This window comes from Mercenaria mercenaria, chromosome 10, assembly GCF_021730395.1.
Source record: "Mercenaria mercenaria strain notata chromosome 10, MADL_Memer_1, whole genome shotgun sequence".
Classification (NCBI taxonomy): Eukaryota; Metazoa; Mollusca; class Bivalvia; order Venerida; family Veneridae; genus Mercenaria; species Mercenaria mercenaria.
This window is the reverse complement of record NC_069370.1, coordinates 23,321,316-23,341,459: the sequence shown is the minus strand read 5'-3', so window position 1 is coordinate 23,341,459 and position 20,144 is coordinate 23,321,316. Positions and strand designations below refer to the sequence as shown.

At 34.3% G+C, this 20,144-nt stretch overlaps 1 protein-coding gene across 1 annotated transcript in view; it reads left to right on the top strand.

Moving 5' to 3' along the window:
- The first annotated feature begins 4,352 nt into the window (after positions 1 to 4,352).
- The window catches only part of LOC128546368 (CUB and sushi domain-containing protein 1-like), a 41,883-nt gene continuing 26,091 nt past the window's right edge, over positions 4,353 to 20,144 (top strand). The window contains exons 1-4 of the mRNA XM_053516824.1: positions 4,353 to 4,491; positions 12,612 to 12,728; positions 13,214 to 13,396; positions 19,685 to 19,825. Coding sequence (XP_053372799.1) covers positions 4,410 to 4,491; positions 12,612 to 12,728; positions 13,214 to 13,396; positions 19,685 to 19,825 — 523 coding nt within the window. The 5' untranslated portion in view covers positions 4,353 to 4,409. The remainder of the gene's footprint in view (positions 4,492 to 12,611; positions 12,729 to 13,213; positions 13,397 to 19,684; positions 19,826 to 20,144) is intronic.

The window sequence follows — 20,144 nt, the reverse complement described above, 5'->3', positions numbered from 1 at the left end:
TCACAGAAGAGTCAGAAGAGTTAATATGGTTGTTCCAGCTTAGAGATTTGTGTATGTTGAGTCCAAGATATTTTGCTGAGTCGACTGATTCTAAAGTGTGACCATGGATGTTATATGGCATTTCTATAATGTTTCTTCTGTTTGAGATGTGGATGACCTGGCACTTCTGGGGGTGGAATTCCATCATCCAATCCGATTCCCACTCTTGCAATTTATCCAGGTCAAACTGTAGAGACTTGGCATCGTCAGAGGTCTTAATTTTTCGGTACAGGATACAGTCGTCTGCAAAAAGACGTGCAGTAGATTGGCTGGATATGGAGTCAGGCAGGTCATGGATGAATAAAAGGAACAGCAAGGACCTAGCACGCGTCCTTGAGGAACACCAGAAAGAACTGGGGCTGTGCTGGACACTGACCCTTCAAGGATGACTTGCTGGGTCCTAGAGCCTAGGGAGTCACTAATCCACTGGTGAGTAGTACCCCGGATGCCATAAAATTCCAGTTTGTGTAGAAGCCGAAAATGAGGGACCTTGTCGAAAGCTTTAGAGAAATCTAGTAGTATTATGTCTGTTTGTTCTTTGTTGTCGTTGTTTTTGGCAAGGTCTTGTATAGTAAGTATCAGTTGGGACTCGCAGGATCTTCGTTTGCGGAACCCATGTTGAGCATCATTGAGAATTTTGTTGAGATCTAGATGTTTCATTATAGTGCTTGAAATGTTATGTTCAAGTACTTTACAAGTGACTGAGGTTAAAGAGATACTGGGCGATAGTTAGATGGTTTGAACTTCTCACCCTTCTTGAAGATGGGAACCACATTCGCTGTCTTCCAGTCCTCAGGTATGGTGCCACTGTCAACTGATGTCTGGAAAAACTTGGTGAACACAGGTGTAAGTTCATGCGCAAGTTCTTTCAGTAGCCGTGCAGGTAGTTGGTCCGGTCCTGTTGCCTTGTGTGGTTTAAGGTCCCGGAGTAATTTTTCAACACCAGCTGGTGTAATGTTGATCTTGGTCATGGCAGGGTAAGGGTTAGGTCCCTTGTCTTTGAGTGAGGTCCTGGATACATTCTTGTTAAAGACTGAGCTAAACTGATCGTTAAGGATGTTGGCCTTTGTTTGGTTGTCAGAGTAGATGATGCCATCTGTAGACTTAAGAGGTGCCACGCCGCTACTATCGCATTTCTTACTGTTAATATAAGTCCAAAATTTCTTCGGGTTGTCGTTTGTGTTTGGATCTACCAGGTTCTTGATATAGTTGTTAAAGGCTCTGAACATGTTTGCTGTTTGATCTTCTTGTATCTATCAAGGTCAGACTGCTTCCTTGACTTCTTAGCTTTGTTGTAGCTTTTCTTTTTCTTTCGTGTAAGCCGTTTTATGTTGGTATTAATCCAAGGTTGGCTATAACTGCTTGACGACATCTTTGATGCTACTCCAGTATCCAGAATTCCAATGAGTGCTGTCTTGATGTCTTGATGTCTTCCCACATCTGGTGCACAGACGGCTGAACTGCCGTTCCATACTTGTTCATGAATGACTGGTGGAACTCAGTAGCACTGGACTTCATGCCTTGTATGTCTGCTTTTTTCCATAAGTAAAGTTTCCTCTTGACAGGTTTGCTTCTTATTGGTCTAATATGAGAATCTGTATGCACTATGTCATAGTTTCCAATGCCAGGTATGGTGGTACATCTATTGATCAATGATGGTCTACTGGTAAGGAAGATATCAAGCGTTTTGTCCTGTTTGGTTGGAAAGTTGACAGTCTGGCTCAAGTTACAATCCTCTATAGTTCTAATGAATTTTGAACTAATGTCCTGGAGGTACTGGCATCCATCAATGCTATGAGTTGTCCAGCTGATGTCGGGGAGATTCATGTCGCCACCTACCCATATCACGATTTTCTTGAATTTGTTGTGTATATCATGCAACAATGAACAAAGATCTTCCATGTACTTAATTTTGCTGCTCGGGGGTCTGTAGAGGCTACCTACTACTAATGTCTGGTTATTGGTTAAAGAAATCTTGGCAAATATTGCCTCAACCTAGTTCTATTTCCTCCAAAGTAAAGTGCGCTTTTGTCGCTAGGAGAACTCCACCATATCCATCAGATCTATCCCTTCGTAGAATTTCATATGTGGGTGGAAAAATTTCTGAGGAGTATATGCGTCTCATTCCCAATGATCATGTCTGGGTCAGCATAATCTATAATATTACCAATTTCTGCCACTCTGTTTTTGACCGACTGGAAGTTGACTGTTAATACTCGAACATTACTTAGTTTGGCTTGTTTGGGAGGTACCTTGGATGATAAAGGTGAGGAGGTGTGTTGTGGTAGCCCCAGGTTAAAACTGACTTCAGATATAGGTGAGTGATCTGACGAGCAAAGGGTCTGAAAGCTGTTGCTGGTTTCAAGGCTCACAGATTCAAAAAGTTATGTGTTGAAGTTAGGCATTCCACAATTGTCACATTGCCATGAGATGTTATTGAGAGTAGATTGGATCTGGCATGTACATACACTTACAATGGTACCACTGTCCGCAGTCATCACAGGCTACACCTTTCTGGGCCCATGTCACAGCCTTGGAGCAAATTTGACAAGAGAATTTGAGTTTACGTGGGCCTGGGTTGGTCTCAATACGAGAGTTTTTTTCAGTCTGTTTCTGGAAAAAACAGTCACAGTGTTTGCAATAGAGTTTGTAGAACCACAGAGGGAAGGGGTTTGGTCACAAAACCCATCATCCTGATCGGTAGTTTCCTTCAATATATGATAGAAATAACCTGACACAAGAAACAAAGTCACGCACAACTCAAATCTCATCTTTTTATGTTTGTTTACGTCAATGAACAATTTTTCGGATAAACCGGAAGTGAATAGTTTCGTAGATGAAATGCGGAAAATCCTTCAGGCAATCGAATTCTGTCTCTAATCTAGGCTCTATGATGGGGAATGACCCTTTTCAAACAAATAATATAACTATTTTAGAATTTTGACGAAAATACGATGGAATTTTATATTTTTCTTTCCAAACATTCAGCGGAAGACGTCCTTGTTTCACGCATGCGCACAAACATGCTCTTCAACTAGAAAGAAAGAATAATAGTCCTCATGGATTTTCCATAGCCATAAAGTTTGCTGTAATGTAATAATTATGTTTTGTTCTTGCATACCAGACGGGGATTTCCGTTGTCTTTATCGGTGCTGAAAAAATCCATCTGACACCCCGGGGTGTAATATGACACTCGTGCTGTAAATGACGTATTACGAACTACATATATGTAGAAGATTTATATAGTAATTGATATTTTATTTCATAAGACGGAATAAAAATCCAATACCTTGACAGTTCATCTTTGCTCCTGAGAGTATATTTCTCGATTCAAAAACGTTATTTTATACAAAATTCGTAACGTTACGCTGCAACTGATAAAACAAAACAGGAACTAAACATTGTTATTTGTCTTTTGAAACGTCATGACGTATTTCCTGTTTACGGAAGTTGGTTTCCCGCGCTTTATTTAAATACGCTGTTCTAAATAGTTCTAAAAAGAAAGCCGTCCGATTGATTTTATTTTTATTATTATTTCTTGAATATGGTATGCAAGAAAAACAATTCTATCACTGGATGTAGCTGCAGATGGAAATTTCCGGCTCTCGGGTAACTGTTTACGCGGTGACTCGGCGGAGCCATCTACAAAATGACACTTTCTCGGCGGAGCCTCGTTACCGCCTAAACAGTTACCCTCAAGGCCGGAAATCCTCATCTGCACATGCAACCAGTGAAAGAATCTTATAATGTTATATAGCATGGAATATTTGAGTGAACCCAGTTATGCAGTGTCCTCCATCTATGCGCGCACGTACGCAAACTCACACATGCACACACGAACGAACGCGCACACACGCGCGCATGTACATACGCACGTAATAAATAATTTGCAGCAAAATTGTATATCAACGGGTCAACAAGTTCTTCGTATTAAATCTACTATTTTTTTTAATATTTTAAGACCTCAATCTATGTTGAGACCTTTCTGTCGGTTCTTTGATTGATATCTTAATACAATGCCAACTGTGCAGCAAAAACGCGTAAAATAAGCCCTTTGATGAAGTCTAAAAGTTGTTTTTCAACATCACTTCCTTTTGCAAATGTGGCGGCAGTTATAGCTACAAAATGACACTTTCTATTCCCTGGGGGATAATGTATGTTTCTACAGGGCAAGTTAAAGTCGGTATTTCAAATGTCTTTATCAGCTTACACTTTCATTCCATATCTGCACAGTTTACCAACGATCTATGTTCAAGATAAGCAGTTAAAAGCATATAAGTTTTCGATCTCATGTTGACGTTACAGTTCTATAGGTTCAGCTGAACGGCTCATAGTACCAAGTTATATGTGTTCGGATAAGTTAGAACAAAATGACTACGAACATTATTTTTCTGATCATATACCTGTGGTTTATTCCTTGGATTGCAGAAGTCAGTAGTGATACTGTAAAGAGTAAGAGTTTTATACATACAAGATAGACTTCTATTTAATTATAAATGTAGATAGGTAGCGCCTTTTCAATCTTCTTGATATCTGCCTTTAAAGATGAATAAAAGAATTTCCTTTAGAAAGAATTTAGAGATTTTCAAATCATTCTTATTTTACGTCAGTAATAAAGCAATATCTTACATTTATCACATAAATAATGATCAGACGTTTTCAGTTTACAGCCTGTCAAAAGTTTGGGACATTAGCAACAGGAACCTACACACAAGAAAAATATTTATAGCAAATCTTTCATTCTTGCAACTTTTATGCAAATATTAAGACATTCATATATATTTGTTCACTAAATGTGGTCTTATATGGTGGTATCTTTTATAAAAATTGAAGCACGGCCATTCCTGCTTGTGCGTGTATATCCCGTGATGTAATTTATGTCATAAGACCATATTGGTACATTTATTAAATTCACATGCAACAAGGCGTTGCTGTCAGTTACAAAGTCACAGATCACACTTTCTTTAAAAATATTCGCCTTTTCTAAACTTCCGACAAGATCAATCTAGTAACCTTAGTAACTTCGGTACGAGAACTTCACCCAATGTATACCTGGCAAATTGCAATATAGGACACATCACGTGACAGCAGTATACATGTGCACGTTTTTAATTACGTCAACGACATCATAGAAAACGTTGAGTAACGTGAAAATCAGCTCATACTTATATAAAATGAATTTCTCGTCAACTGTCAAGACAACTCATTTATTTTTTCGCGATGTCTTTAACTTAAATTATAATTTAGAGAACGTACCTAAAAGTTTTGATTGTGTAAAACAAAAACTAATTTTAAGTGCTTATATATAACATTTAAGACTTAATATAATACTAAAGTCTTTATTTAATAATTTTAGCTTGTTATTTAAGCTTTTCGGAAATTTCTTATTTAATTGCATGCAAATAGTCGTACATGCCAAGCAATTGATAATTACATAATCCCTTACTGCAACTGGATTATTGCGGAAAGAACTTATCTGACTGTGTAGTAGTTGTCAAATGCATGTATATTATATGACATCAGAAAATGTTTTAAGTCTAATGAAATAAATTCAGATCAAAACTTTAAGCTGAAAATTAGATATTTAATGTTATGTGTACCCTATTATTCATCATATATAGATTTTTAAAGATAGATGAGGCGTCTATTATATATTTCTTGAGCATATGTTAACAGTCGCCGTAAGTATATCAATTACATAGATACTCCATAAACTTAGCTTGCTTTAAAATTGAATGTCGTACCAAGTGTCTAAAGTATTTGCTATTTGTTAAGAACTTACGTAAAGCATACTACAAATGTATTAACTAAGATGATTATTTTTTTTTATAATGGGCTTACCTAAAGCATCCCATTTTATAATCAAGAAATTAATTATATAATACACATAAAAGTTTTAAATGGAAGAAACCAATATTTCTCAATATTTTATAACGAAACTAACAATTTTGTTATGTAATAAGCGTATATTGAGAATGAATGCAAGTTCCGAACAAAATAAAAGCAAAAAGTTCTCAGAGACTTCTCACATAAAGCTATGTAAGCTATTTTTTCTATGGTAGAGATATAATTATTGATAAGTTTACAAGCAGATATAATTCTTGATAGATATATAAGCCTTCGGAAAGCTAATATTCTACAAAATGTCGCAATAACGCTATCATATAAGTGGATTCTATATAAAGAATAGCCTGATTTGATGGTGTTGAACCTAAGATAAAAATAACCATAAACTTTTAATTATATTTGTGCTCCTCATTATGAACATATCTAAAACATATCAACAATTTAGTGATAAGTAAGATAAATATCTCATATTTCCTCCTACTAAAGCTTACCAAAAATAACATAAAATAAGATAATTAGATGCTCTTGAGAATTTGCCATAAGAAATAAGATAATGTGCATACATAGTGTAAATCTCTTTATTATGTATTTATCCATTACATGTGATAACCACTTCGATTAAATATCAGCACTGTACAGACTTAAACTGTTAAAAAATCAAGCGTAGCAAAAAATGACCACCGACTTCTAAAATTAGTTAGTGTCAAAAAATGGAAATTTATAACATTTTAGCTCATTGGGACTTCGAAAATGTGTTCGTATCTCCCGAAAATTCGTATGAAGCGAGTTCGCTATAATGATTACCGAAATAATTTTTCAAAGAAATAGAAGGACTCAGCCGGGGAATCCGGATTTTGTTCGTTATTGCCGAAATTTCGTATCAAGCGAGTTCGTATTAGTGGATTCGACTGTATATGTTCTTATAAACTGCAAGTTCCCTTAATACCCTCTATCCTTGTATGCAGTGACAATATAAGGAGGGAAAATATTTTTAAAAATAAGTTAGGTGAAGTCTATGTTTCTTGTACATCGTAATGTAATTATCTTATTGTATTTTGTCACTATATGAACATTTAACATTGTCCTTTTATAGTCCTATACATGTACATGTACATGAACTTCGGATTAATCTACAACATATACTAAATAAAACTAACATCGGCCATTTCGTGCCGTTAAGCAATTGCAATTTAATAATATACGAGTTCCTTGTAAAATTGTTTAAATGTGTATGCAAGCAGTAAATAAATCTTACATAAAATTATATTAAAGAAAATAAAGAAAAGAATAACCAAGCATACTATTTTTTAACAGATCAATCAGACAAAATGCTGCCTAATTTTTTGAAAACTATACAACTTTTCCAACTCCACACTTATCTCTGTCAAATATTATATATTTCAATGAAAATTTGAAACGCAATTCAATGATTGCTTAATTGAGTGTAAAAAAGCGTAACAATGATAACAATCGTAAGTTAATTACTCGAACTGTGTCAGTTACAATTATGTAACTCTAAAATAAAATAAGTGTCACAAAATAAGCAAAACATGATCCTGGCCGCTATGTAAGCAAGTGGTGCCATCTGCAGAATTAAATAATTTTGCAGTCAATGTTACAACTACCAAGAAGTAGAAGACAACCTTATTCGGGCAATGGATATTATTTTGCAATAATAGGTTATCAGATTTGAACAGAGAAATATAAAACGAGTTTTCTGCAGGAGAGATATTGCGTGACTTTAGGGAGGGGTTGAGGTGGTCAGCACTGATACGCGAAATGAAAGTGTACATTACTCGATGCAAGGTTAATGCTCATTGTGTGCATATTCATTTTAATTTGACTGGGAAAAATGAAAATTATCGACCTAAGTGTACTTTCTGAAGCTCTTCAATCAATTCAGTGTCATTAGCGGCGGTACAGACCGATAAATAGATCAATAATATGATTAAACTGAAGTAATCTTAAACGCTGCGTCAAATTTTCCTTGATATTTTCTTGAACCAAAATCAAGTGCGGAGCAAAAGAAGTTGTTGAGCATATCTTCGATTGATATAGTCTGTACATCCTTTTCACGTGATTGCCCCTTAACTGACACTCTAAACGGGAGATGATAACATCATTTTCAAAGACATTATATGCGTTTAAGGGCTTTTATGCAACATTTCGCACAGTTGCCTATCGGTTATCTACCGAATGATCTTTGGGTTTAACCTTTACCATGCTAAATTTCAAAAATTAAAGGTTCATCATTCAGTTTGAGCAATACCATTTATTATTCAAAGAGGTATTCACTGACTGAAAAGCGAACATTGCAGACCACGATCAGGCTGCACGGATGATCGCAAAGGCAGAATTACTTGCTGCTAGCAGGATAAATATGACATAAATTAGTTGCGGACGGTAACGGACGATTCGAGTAAATTGAATAAACATGTTTCAGGTAATAAAAAAAACTTAAAGCCGGTTTATATCTAATAGAAATAAATGCGAATGCAATGAAAAACAGACATTTACAAGGGTTATAGCTGTTACTGTTTATTTTTGCAAGATGATTCTATGTTATGGTGATGGCTTATATCAATATTATTATCATTTGTGTATGAAGGCATATTTTACAATGTATAGTTTATTACAAATAAGCAAAATAAAAATGTAAAATATCTTATTTAAAAATGTGGATTTATTTGTAAAAAAAAAAAGTTTTGAGTATCTTATCTTAACAAGTACAAAAAACAGAGATAGGCGACATTTTAAGATTTTCGTTCGTTCATAAATGACATCATAATATAATCACATCGGTCCGCCCGGCAGTCGTTGTTTATCACAAAATAAGCAATGCTTGACTTTCTTCTTTGTTTAACTGACAAACAGATCGAGTCATGTTGTAAAAAACAGCCTAAATATGTTCTTCCTAAGAGTTGCTTTCTGGTGTGCTTTAGCTCAAATCCATATCAGTCTACGGTTTTGTCAATGATTATATAGCAAATTTATAAAAGCTTTCGTCCCACATTTGCTTCCATAGAATCACATGCGGTCGGAGACCTCGAACGATGCGCAGTTATAATCAATGACCGGATGAATAGAAACAAACTGAAAATAAACACTTCAAAAACGGTATTTATTATGTTCGGTAGCAGAACTCAATTGAACAAATGTTCGACAAATTCGATTAAAATTGCTGGTGTTGATATCAAACGTGAAAGCAAAATTAGATATCTTGGAGCATTTCTCGACGAAACCTTGGACCTTTAGAGTTCATTTTAATCGCAAATGTCGAACATCCATGTTGAATTACCTAGTACGAATTAAGAACATCCGAAAGTATTTAACAAAAGCAGCCACTGAAATTTTGGTTTTGTCTCTACACTCAGAAAAATTCCTAATCGGTCAGTTTATATTGTATTACTATATTATGCCAAAAATGTTCATTAACACGTGCATATTACTGCATATGTCCTGCACGTGCAAAATATGCTATACTGGTCAAAACGCCTAATGCGGTTACTTTGGTCGTGTGTCGGCCAAAAATAAATCAATAATTAGCTGCAGTACCTATTCAAATGCCGGTATGTGAAATTTCGTGTGAATACATTCATTATTAACAAAATTGTAATACAATATAAACTGACCGATTAGGAATATTGTTGAGTGAATTGAGTTATTTCACATCAGGATTACTGCAATGCCATATTGTATGGTGTAGCTAACGGTGAGGTGCGTAAGATGCAATGTATTCAAAATATGTGTGCAAAACTTGTCATGAGGAAATTTGACAGTTCCAAACAAGCATTGTATGACTTACATTGGTTGCCTGTGAAAGAAAGGATTGAGTTTTCTTTCATGCATAGCTGTCACATTTGCATAGCACCTATGTATGTAACAGAATTGCTTACAGAGTATATTCCTAGTAGACAAGGTTTGAAGCTGCCCGTCTGAAATATTTTTCCGTTACAGCTTCGTTTTGTTGTGGGCCTACTATGTAAATGCGTGGCTCTGGGACTGTGTTTTTGGTGCTCTGTGCTTCCGAGAAATCTACCCTTACCTATTATCTTTTGACATAGTCAAAAAATTCTGAATGTCGTTATGTTGTTCCATACAGCAAGTGCAAAACAATCAATGACTATTGGTCCAAAACCGTGGAATGAACTGCCATTAGAACTACGCAAAAGTAAATCACTTGATATATTAAAACAATCTTAAGACACTGTATTTCAGAGACTTCATGGCATTGTTGTAAAATGTTTGATAATGGTTTTATACGCGATAACAGCACTTGATGGTTTTTAAATTTTTGTAAGTTTTTACATTTCAACACTAAGTCTTGTATTTTCAGGGTTTCTTAAATTAAATGTACTGGTTGGTACAGGCTGTATGAGAAGGGTAGTGTGTGGTATTTTTTTGATTTAGATAATAAGTTATGGCACCATTAACCAGCGGGTTTGAACCTCTATATTCAGCACGTCTGGGCGTACCATGCACGCACTGGTATTCGGCAATAATGGTAAAATGGCAGGGTTCTGTCATGAATGTTTGTTTAAACAAGATTTAGCTTACCAAAAGGTTCCTTCTAGCGCACATTAAATATTCTTTTTAAGGGATCTTTAATAAAATAATTATGCTATGTTTTTTGCTAGTTTACGTGCATTCTTATCTATTTATTTTAAGAATACTTGAATAAATAAAGTTATTTCACACAAACATTTATTTAACTTAAAATAATAAACAAACACCTTTAGATGAGCGATCCTACCTAAATATTATTAGCGGACAATAAGTAGCATTATAGAAATCTTCAGTATTTCTATGGTGCATATTATTCGAAAGGGAGCCAAGTCCTTCGTCCTTAATTTACCAATTAACGATTATCTATCCTCCCCCCCCCCCCCCCCCCCCCCCTCCCCCACCCGTCACTTCTGGAACATTTCGAATTCAGGTACATTTTCGATTCTTAATTGTGGTACATCATTCATCAAAATTCATAGGAAAGAAAAAAATTATTTGTGAAAATTATATTGCATCGATAGACATGAATATCTATGTCAACTTATCATTCTATTTTAATGACAGATTAGATGAAGATTTTACAGTAATTTGATGGATTGTCTTGCATTCTATCCGTCGTCTTTGCGTAACGTAAAGAAAATGGCCGATATTATAATTTAATAAGTTTATCTAAATCTTCGTTAGTATTATTGAGATGTTAATATTGATATGAATCCTATTTTCAGTCAGTAAATGCATTTAATTCAGGTATCTATATTCAATAAATTGATTTAATTTAGGGCAATTTGAAATCACAGTAGGCCTACATAGTCGTGTAAAGTTAATCAGTACTGTGAATTGTGTACAGCACATACACAGGTTTAAATCAACGGTACATTCGTTATTTTAGATATTATTTAATATTTTTACATAAATCACTCTGTCAAAATTTGGGGAACCAATGTCGACACCTGTCCTAGTGGCACAGAACAGAATTTGGTCGTATGCGAGTTTGCTTAATTTTAATTAGCAATACAATGGAAGAAAAGTTCTGCCGTATGCCAGTAATTGCATTGCATGAATGGATACTTACAGCTCCAGAACGACTAAACCAGGAGAAAAAGGGCTTAAAATTTTATATAAGTCGGCACCAACAAACTGATGGATTTGAAAAAAGTGCGTATAAAAAGTTCACAACTTGACAATTACAAAACAATTAATCAAAAGGTATGAAATTACCAAGTTCGAAATATTTATAGCTCAGTAAAGTGAAGAAATGCATTATACAGTTCTAGATAAAAACAAGGGAAGTATGAAATGTTGTTATCCGGTGACGGTACGTATCGTGCAATAGCATTCACAGACAAGTAAAAAATCTCGAATAACTTTATTAGTACAGTATGTTTTGATGGTTATACTTAAAATGTTAAAATATTAAAGTTGGTATGAAATAAAATCGTAAAAAGAACCTCTGGAAGCAGCAAAGAATGAAACCGAGAAGAATAATAGTAGACGATATTTTTAGGCGGGGTCTATTTTTAGATGATGAATATTCATTTAGTTAATCTCGATTCTACAATATGACATGTAAGACTTAGGAGTTAGATAGTTTAAACTAAATTATTGTTATTGTAGGTCTGTTTATTACGTAGTTGTATTTCACTAAGATTGACTTAAAGATGCGTAAAAACACATTGGCAAAGAGGCTATTTGTAATGAATATGCATGAGTACAAAATGGCGGCGCCTACTGGAATTCGGATGCCTTTGATGATACCCTTGTATCCATTACCTGCTCAGTCAAGTGTGACATGTTCACCATAAGTGTTCCGTGAAGGAACAATAAAGTTATCATCATCATCATCATCATCACCATCATCATCATTTTTATTATTATTATTATTATGCACAACGCCATTGAATATGTCAATGAATAGAAATAGGCGTTTAATCAAATTATTCAGTTTCAGTTAAAGTGTGGGTAATAAATATCAAAGCAAAGATAGATTTGTTGTAGAGAAACATTTTAGTGTGCATGCCGTTTTAAAATCGTTCTAAATGACTAAATTTAAAATTCGTTAAAATTGATGTAATCATGGTTCGAGGATTTCAATTGAAAATTATACTTTTTATTTTGTCAATATGCACAAAATATACAAACTGTCTGATTTAAAACTTACTTTTCGCTACAAAATATTTGAAACAATAGTTGATCATTCTCATGGATAATTCTTGTTTCAGGTGTGTCGAAATGCGAGGATAAATCCCCAAATTGTGAGAAAGGCTATAAGAACTTATGTAAGAATTTCACAGAATTCGCACTGGTTTACTGTCGTAAATCTTGTAACTTCTGCAAAGGTATGTAGATGTTTTATTACTTAATTAAAACTAACAGTCAATTAAAAAAATATATATATACTCTTTGTCAGGTAAAACATACAAGACAAACGTCGTAAGAAATCATGACATGTTCTTATAGATCCTGCTTAGCTATTCAGTGTGGCGAACTCATCACTTTCTACAAATGACTTTTCGAAATTGAGCCGATCAATGAGCCGATTTCCACAACAAGCATGCATTTTCTTGATCATAAAATTTATAGTGTGACACTTCACTCAATATTTATTCTCCAAGTCCACACTCAGGATTGGTGTGTATGTTAGAATTATTTTTGGTAAGTCAGAGTATAACTGCTTGGTACTACATTATCCTTTTTTGGTGTGTGTGTGGGGGGGGGGGGGGGGGGGGGGGGGGTTGAGGGGGTGATCGGATAGGGATGTTTGTATATATTAAAAGTTGTTGATCGTTTAGATTGCGAATTATTATAATTTCTGTATTTTCAGCTTGCGAGTTTCCACCACCAATACCACCAAACGGGAAAGTTACATTAAGCGAAAATAATGTTTTTACGGCTTTCTACCAGTGCGACCTGGGATATTATCGTTCTAGCGGGGATTCTGAACTGAAATGTAAAGAAGGATTAAATCCAGGCAACTGGACTGGTAAATTGCCGACTTGTTCACCAGGTAGATAAAGTACAGCTACTTAATTGTAGCCTTGCATTTCATGTTTAGTTCGTTATTGGACAACATAAACGTATTATACATTCAAAGGACTTGTGGTTCCATTCGTCATACACCCTATAGCCACTATTGCATTTGCAAAAACGGATAAAAAATCTATTCTTTTAATATGAAATTAGGTGCTACCTATAAGGCAGAGCTCCCTTGAAAAATCACAGTGCCCCTTTAAAATTAAAGGAGTGGTGTTGGAATTGTCTGGAATTATGGATTCGTTTAGGAAGTTTATGTTCTATTAGATCTATTAAAACTATAAGTATTAATGATAATTCATGATTTCTGAATGCATGTTTTAGAATTCTTGACATGTGAAATACTCGAAAGATATTCTGTATATAATTAAAAGAAATTTCGATATAGATTAAAATCTGCACCAAGATAAAAAAGAAAACGTATTTGAATAATTTCTGTTATTCTTATTAAAACGTACTGCATCAACAATTTTACATAAATTATTATCATACTGGAAACCAGTCACAAATGATAACTCCTTCAAATTGAAAAGATTCAAACCTAACAGAATCTCATTAAGCCAATAGCCGAAGGAATTCTGTCTCTTTGCGTGTGAATGTTTGGCAATAAGGACTTAAAAAGTTAATGTTTCAGTTCCAAAGTTAATAGAACTTAGAATTTACGTAATCCTGGAAATGATTATTGTAATTCTTTTAAATGTCATTATTGTCAAATTTTGGTTCTTTCTGAAAGGAAGAATGATTGTGTCCAACTTTCAGTCAAAAATACTGCAATAATGGACGCCTGGTATGGGAAAATTACAATCATTTACATGACTGTACAAAGCTTGTTTTAAACCCAAAAGACTAGCAATTTTTAAAAGTTAATGATCAGAATTTTACCTGAGAAAAACAGTGTTTGCCGAAATTCTAGAAAAACCCTGTTTATTTACTGAACTTCTAAGTTAACATTCTGTGGCTTTTTTATGGTTAATCTTTTAGCACTATAAAATAGGGATGGTAGTAAGAACCTTTTTGGTGTTTATTGATAATTCATCGCCAATAGTTTTAGTTTTTTGATAAACTCTGGTCAGTGATTTTAAAGCTAAAGGATGCAATATATGCGAACGGGGAGAAAAGCATTATTTGCTTTTCACAGTTCAATGCCTGTATATTTTGATCCTAAAGCTGTTTTTGTTTTTAAAGTTATGTCTACTGCCTACTGCACAGGCACTACAGGCCTGACATCAAAACTAAACACTTGTTAAATTTCACATGAATGACTTTAGTTATACAATATTTTCAAAACTCACAATAATAGAAAAAAAAACTGAAATAAAAAAAAGGAATTTAAAAAATATTTCTGGTCCAGGTGAGGTTCGAACTCACAACCTCTGGTTTTCAACGCGAACTCGCAAACCACTACACCACTGTTGAGTTGTGACGTCATCATGACAAACATAAGTATATATAATAAAGTTCGGTAATGGCAGCGTGCCGAAAGTCGTTTCAAAATGAAACTATTGTATTTTATTTCTTTTTTCTTCGTAGAAAATATATTTAGCACTATTTTTTTTATTATCAAACGAGCATTTACATTTTTATTCAATATTCAAAGCAGTAAGCGAGACGCTTTTGTCAACCGTAAACAGTAAGCGTCTACTGACGTCTTTACTGATTAATTACTATGTGCATAGAGCACATGAAAAAATCCGAACAACACCGATTCCAAAAAGTACCACGAATTTTCAACTCGAAAGTATACACAGTTAGATTTCTCTATTCGTTTTCTTGTGCAGACGTTTAACCGTAATGTGACGCTGCCGGCGCCGCTTCGCGGCGCCGGTAGCTCTGCTAATACAAACTAAGGCAAAGCCTCAAAGCGAGCTCAAAGAAATCGGATTTATCTAAAAATATTATGCAACATTATTTGTCACAAAGAAACGCTTCACTAGTCACAAGAATTCAGGAGAACCTATTCACTTGAAAAAGTCTACATTTAGTGTCACCATGCCTATAACAGTGAATATCATATATTGCAAAATTTATGGGAGCCGGTGTCACGGTGACGTCATTACCGCGTTCCCGTTTCTTTCGGCTTATTAATGGCATTTTTTCCATTTTCTGGCCGATGCTTGATCTTTTAAATGCAAATATATTTTTTTTTTCAAACAACTGGGAATCATTCTTTCATTATTGTTGAGTTATGAATACACTCCGGAAAGAAGTACTTCCTGTGAGCACCAGTCCGCTAGGGTGCGCTTTTTTAAAACTTCCGACGAAACTTTTCAAATCCATCACCAAGTGTGAAAGTATACTTGCGTTACCGTAAAGCTCGATTCTCGAGCTCTTCGAGCTCGCTATTAAACTTGGTCAGCTTGTCTTTAACTTTCTAGATTAAAGGTCAGCAATTACAACTAATTTTCTATATAAAGTCCTATTGCATAGCATTTCTTGAAAATAAAATTATTTGAGAAGGAACTCTGGGATAACTCTTGGAAGAATACTTCTAGAATTGGTCAGCTTGTCTTTAAGGTTATAACACACTAAATAGTTTTTGTTCTTTATTCTATATAAAAATGACCTATTTCCAATGGCCGCAGCACACACCAGGACCCATTTTAAATATCTGTAACCTACATTTTCTTGAAGAATATTGATAGTGCTAAAGAAAAATCAAAAGAAAAGTAGGGGTCATGTTTGATGCAAGAAAAATAATTTCAGTCAAACACACAAACTGCAAAATCAGCTAAATAATGAGACCCCAAATTATACTAGTGGTGTATGATCTAAGTCTTCATGTTTTTTCGGACGTGCCTAAAAGAACACAGAAATCGTCCTGAAACCCGTGACACGTTGCAAGGCTTGTCCGAAAGCATTTCTTCGTATGACAGACAACCCTTTGTCGATCTACCTTTGAGAATGAGCTAGTATTTTTTCCAGTACATGACTATGGTTTGTACAAACAAATTGATAGGGAATGATATGTACACAAAAATACTTAATATTTTCTATCTGGTCTGTAGCAGATTGTATTGCTTTGATTGTTGTCTTAAAAAGGGCAAAGACATTGCTTGAACTCTTCATTCAAGGGAGCTATACAGTTATTTTGTAGTATTGGATCTGTCACATTTTAAAAGAAAGATTCGTGTAGTTTCATGATAACCATGTTTCCATGAAGAAAAGAAATATTACTTGTAAAAGAAGTTGTAATTTAAAAAGAATAGATATTAGAATGTAACTACAAATGCACTAGACAAGTGTTTACACCATAAATCAAATTCATTTATAGCACTGATTTTCCATCTGATAAAAATTGCAAAAAGAAGTCCAAATCTACATGACTTTATAATTATGTAGATTGTTTCTCTAAACAAAACATAACGGGAAATGATGTTTCAGGTAATACTTCCATTAAGTTTAGGGAGGTATATCATTTATGTTAGATGCAGTTTTCTGTCTTTAACGTTTTTCGAGATCAGGTTTTATATAATTTTCTTTTTCGTTTTTAAAACGATATATAGAATTATGTCTTGTTGGTATCTACGAAAAATCTAGTATTATCAGGTTGAAAAGGGACTTTTGTTACAGTACGATTAATATATTGATATCTGATAAATAACATTCAGGACATACTTTATTCCTCATAAACTTTCTTTCTTTTTAAAATTACTGTTTTTGATAAAATGTATTGCCTCTAATACTCTCTTTTCTTCTTTTGATACTATGTATACATATTTAAATTATTTGATGACGCTGTATGTCAATGTACAAATTTTCATAACTAATCGAGTTCGAGCCGATGTCATATATAGACATTGATAAGGTGGCTACCTCGATAGTCTATAAGCAAATTCATAACAATGCTATCGCCTGTACTTTCGCTAATAATACATGTAGATACAGCCAAACCTGTGTTTGTCACATTAGAAATATCAGATTTCAGAAAATTGTTACACGGTATGTTGGTAATCGGATACGGGGTATACGCTGTCTCGAAAATCTGTATCAAGTTCGAGCTTGATATGGATTTCTTCGATAGGGTATATCCCGTATCCTGTCACTAACAAGCCGCATACAAGTAAATTACCTGGTGTCCTAAGGCAATAATCATACTTCGGGGAGCATCCATCGGTTTAACCGATTATTTTTCTCTTTTTTATCTGGAACGATGGAATATATTTCTATAATAGGGGAATGTATTGGTAATGCAGTGCTAATATAGCTAACTGGTAGTTCTTTTATTGTTTTAAATCTAAGTAGAAGATGAGCGTAAACCTCACGTTGGAAACCAGACATGGGATCTGTTTTAATCCCTTTGTTATGCTAGCATCGTATATTAATATAGGGCTAGTTACTTGTTATTGTCCGTTCTTTAACGCTGCAGTAGACTTACAAAGTCTGTAAGATATATCATTCCATTAAAATAATATTCTCCAGGCCCGAAAAAGTCAGAGATTAGAGAAGAAAATTAAAAATTAGAAATTGCCAATAAGGAGGATTTTATGGCAGAGTGATTGGTTTTAAGAATGCAAACGACTAATGCTCAGCTGCAACTGTTATGTCTCGAATCTGTCCAAACATTGCTTGTTTTGAATAAAATTTAAAAGGATAAGCTATGGACGGCGGGTGTCCATTTGACATATAATTGTGTCAGTGTGACGTTAACCCGCCCACTCTCCCTACCCCCAACGACCGCAAGAAAAAGATTAAGGGAGGTCAGTGAATAAATGTTGTCATTGCATCAAAGTACATATTTAGAACATACTTTTACAAGACTTTATACTGCAATACCATCCAGACAGTGAATAAAAACCATTACTATTGATATTTACACATATAAGTATTCTTTATTTATTTGCAGTTTTAAAGCATTATTCAATAATTCATGCCTTAAGGACCCTCTTCCCAGATATTACCTGTTTATCGATTAATGTTCATTTCCTGGGTTTTATTATGCGTTATAGAGCCATGGAACGAGTACATTAAAAAAAATTTTAATAGCACGTAATATCATTGTTAACAGACATTGACTCTTCTGTTAAAAAGTCAATAATAGCAGTTTTATGCTAAAGTCTCGTTTTCCACATTTGAGCTTATTGTCTAGAAAATGTGTGCACCTCGTAATTCCGCTATAACACTTGTCAGTACATGTAACTGGTCACATGGAGTTCCGTAGAAACTTACATTCGCCGTAAAAAGTGATTGTCTATAAAAGAAAATACGGGCTATATACGAAATATATATTTATTTCACCCGGAAATCACATTTGCATATTACCGTTTTTATATCTATAGCAATAAAAAGACATCTCTTAACGGGGTTATACAATTGATGAAAATACTTTTTTTCATTTCCAGTACATAACAAACGTTTTAGTAGAACAGGGTTGACAGTCTGTAAACATGTTTCTTATGGGCAATCAAGCATTCTGACATTTCTTTTTTCAGTGTAGCCATAAAATAGATTACTTTCTGTATGATAATATCGGTGAATATCCAAGTCATTGAACCTGACCAAGCTAATATTCAGGTCCATAGGATATTCGCCTTATCATCCTACAATTACTGTTTAATAATAATAATAATAATAACATGGACATAATAATGATGATGATGATGATGATGATGATGATGATGATGATGACTATCATTATTAGATAAATTATATTGATAATGTTCAGCTTCTGGCTGTTTACAATAAGGTATGCTCAATAACCTTTTCAGACAAATATACACAATTATTTTTGATAGAGTATTTCCAGCGCTTATTGTTGCTTCGAACAATCCAGACGATAAATTGAAATAAAATGTGTCAAGATGTGCCAACTCTTGAATATGAAACACATGCAATACTTATACTTATAAAAGTATTGCAGACACTTTTACAGAGAAATTAACTCAATACTTTTGACACACTAACTTTGGCTATAATGCTTTTAGCAGTACTGTAAGCAGGTTTTGTTTGTGGAAAACAATGGTTCATAAAAGAATGTCAAAAGACTTACGGTGACAATATCATCGGCAATATTGTACAAAAGCAGTATTCCTACTGATAACTGCGATGTGTATGTCCAATTTAATCATTTCGAATATATAAAAATATTACAGCTCCTATTTTACGCAATAATTAAAATGATTTATCTTACGGAAATTCGTTATTTGAAAATACCTTGTGTTTTATTTTATGTATCATCACGCTGATTGCCAACAATTTAAGAAAGTCAACAGCATTAAACTTTTCACAGTTATAACATATACATGTTATTTTATATTTATTGCAGTGCTTACAGTAACTTGTAGTAACTCGAACATAACTGAGTCCTGCACTCGAGTTTCCCATGCTAAATGTGCTGGAGACAATAACGTGTGCTCGTGTGAACCAGGATTTGAAATTTCAGGCAGCAACACTTCATGCAAAGAAGGTAATTATTTCATTTTATTCATGTCTTTTACTACTTTATGGCAATATAACGGTGTTTATAGCTCGATTATTTCATTGTTTCAAATAGGGATACTATCAAATATAGTTTCACTGTTACAAAACTCCACTTGAATAAGAGAAAATTTGACATATTTACATTCTCTCTATTCGTTGCACTGAAATTGTAGACGTTCATTTTGTATCAGCAATTAAAGGACGTGGGTCAAAGTTACGACATCGGCACTGAATACTCATAACGGTCAGAGACCACCAATTATTTCCCCATAGACTTACATTGTAACATTATGGCGTGTACGGCC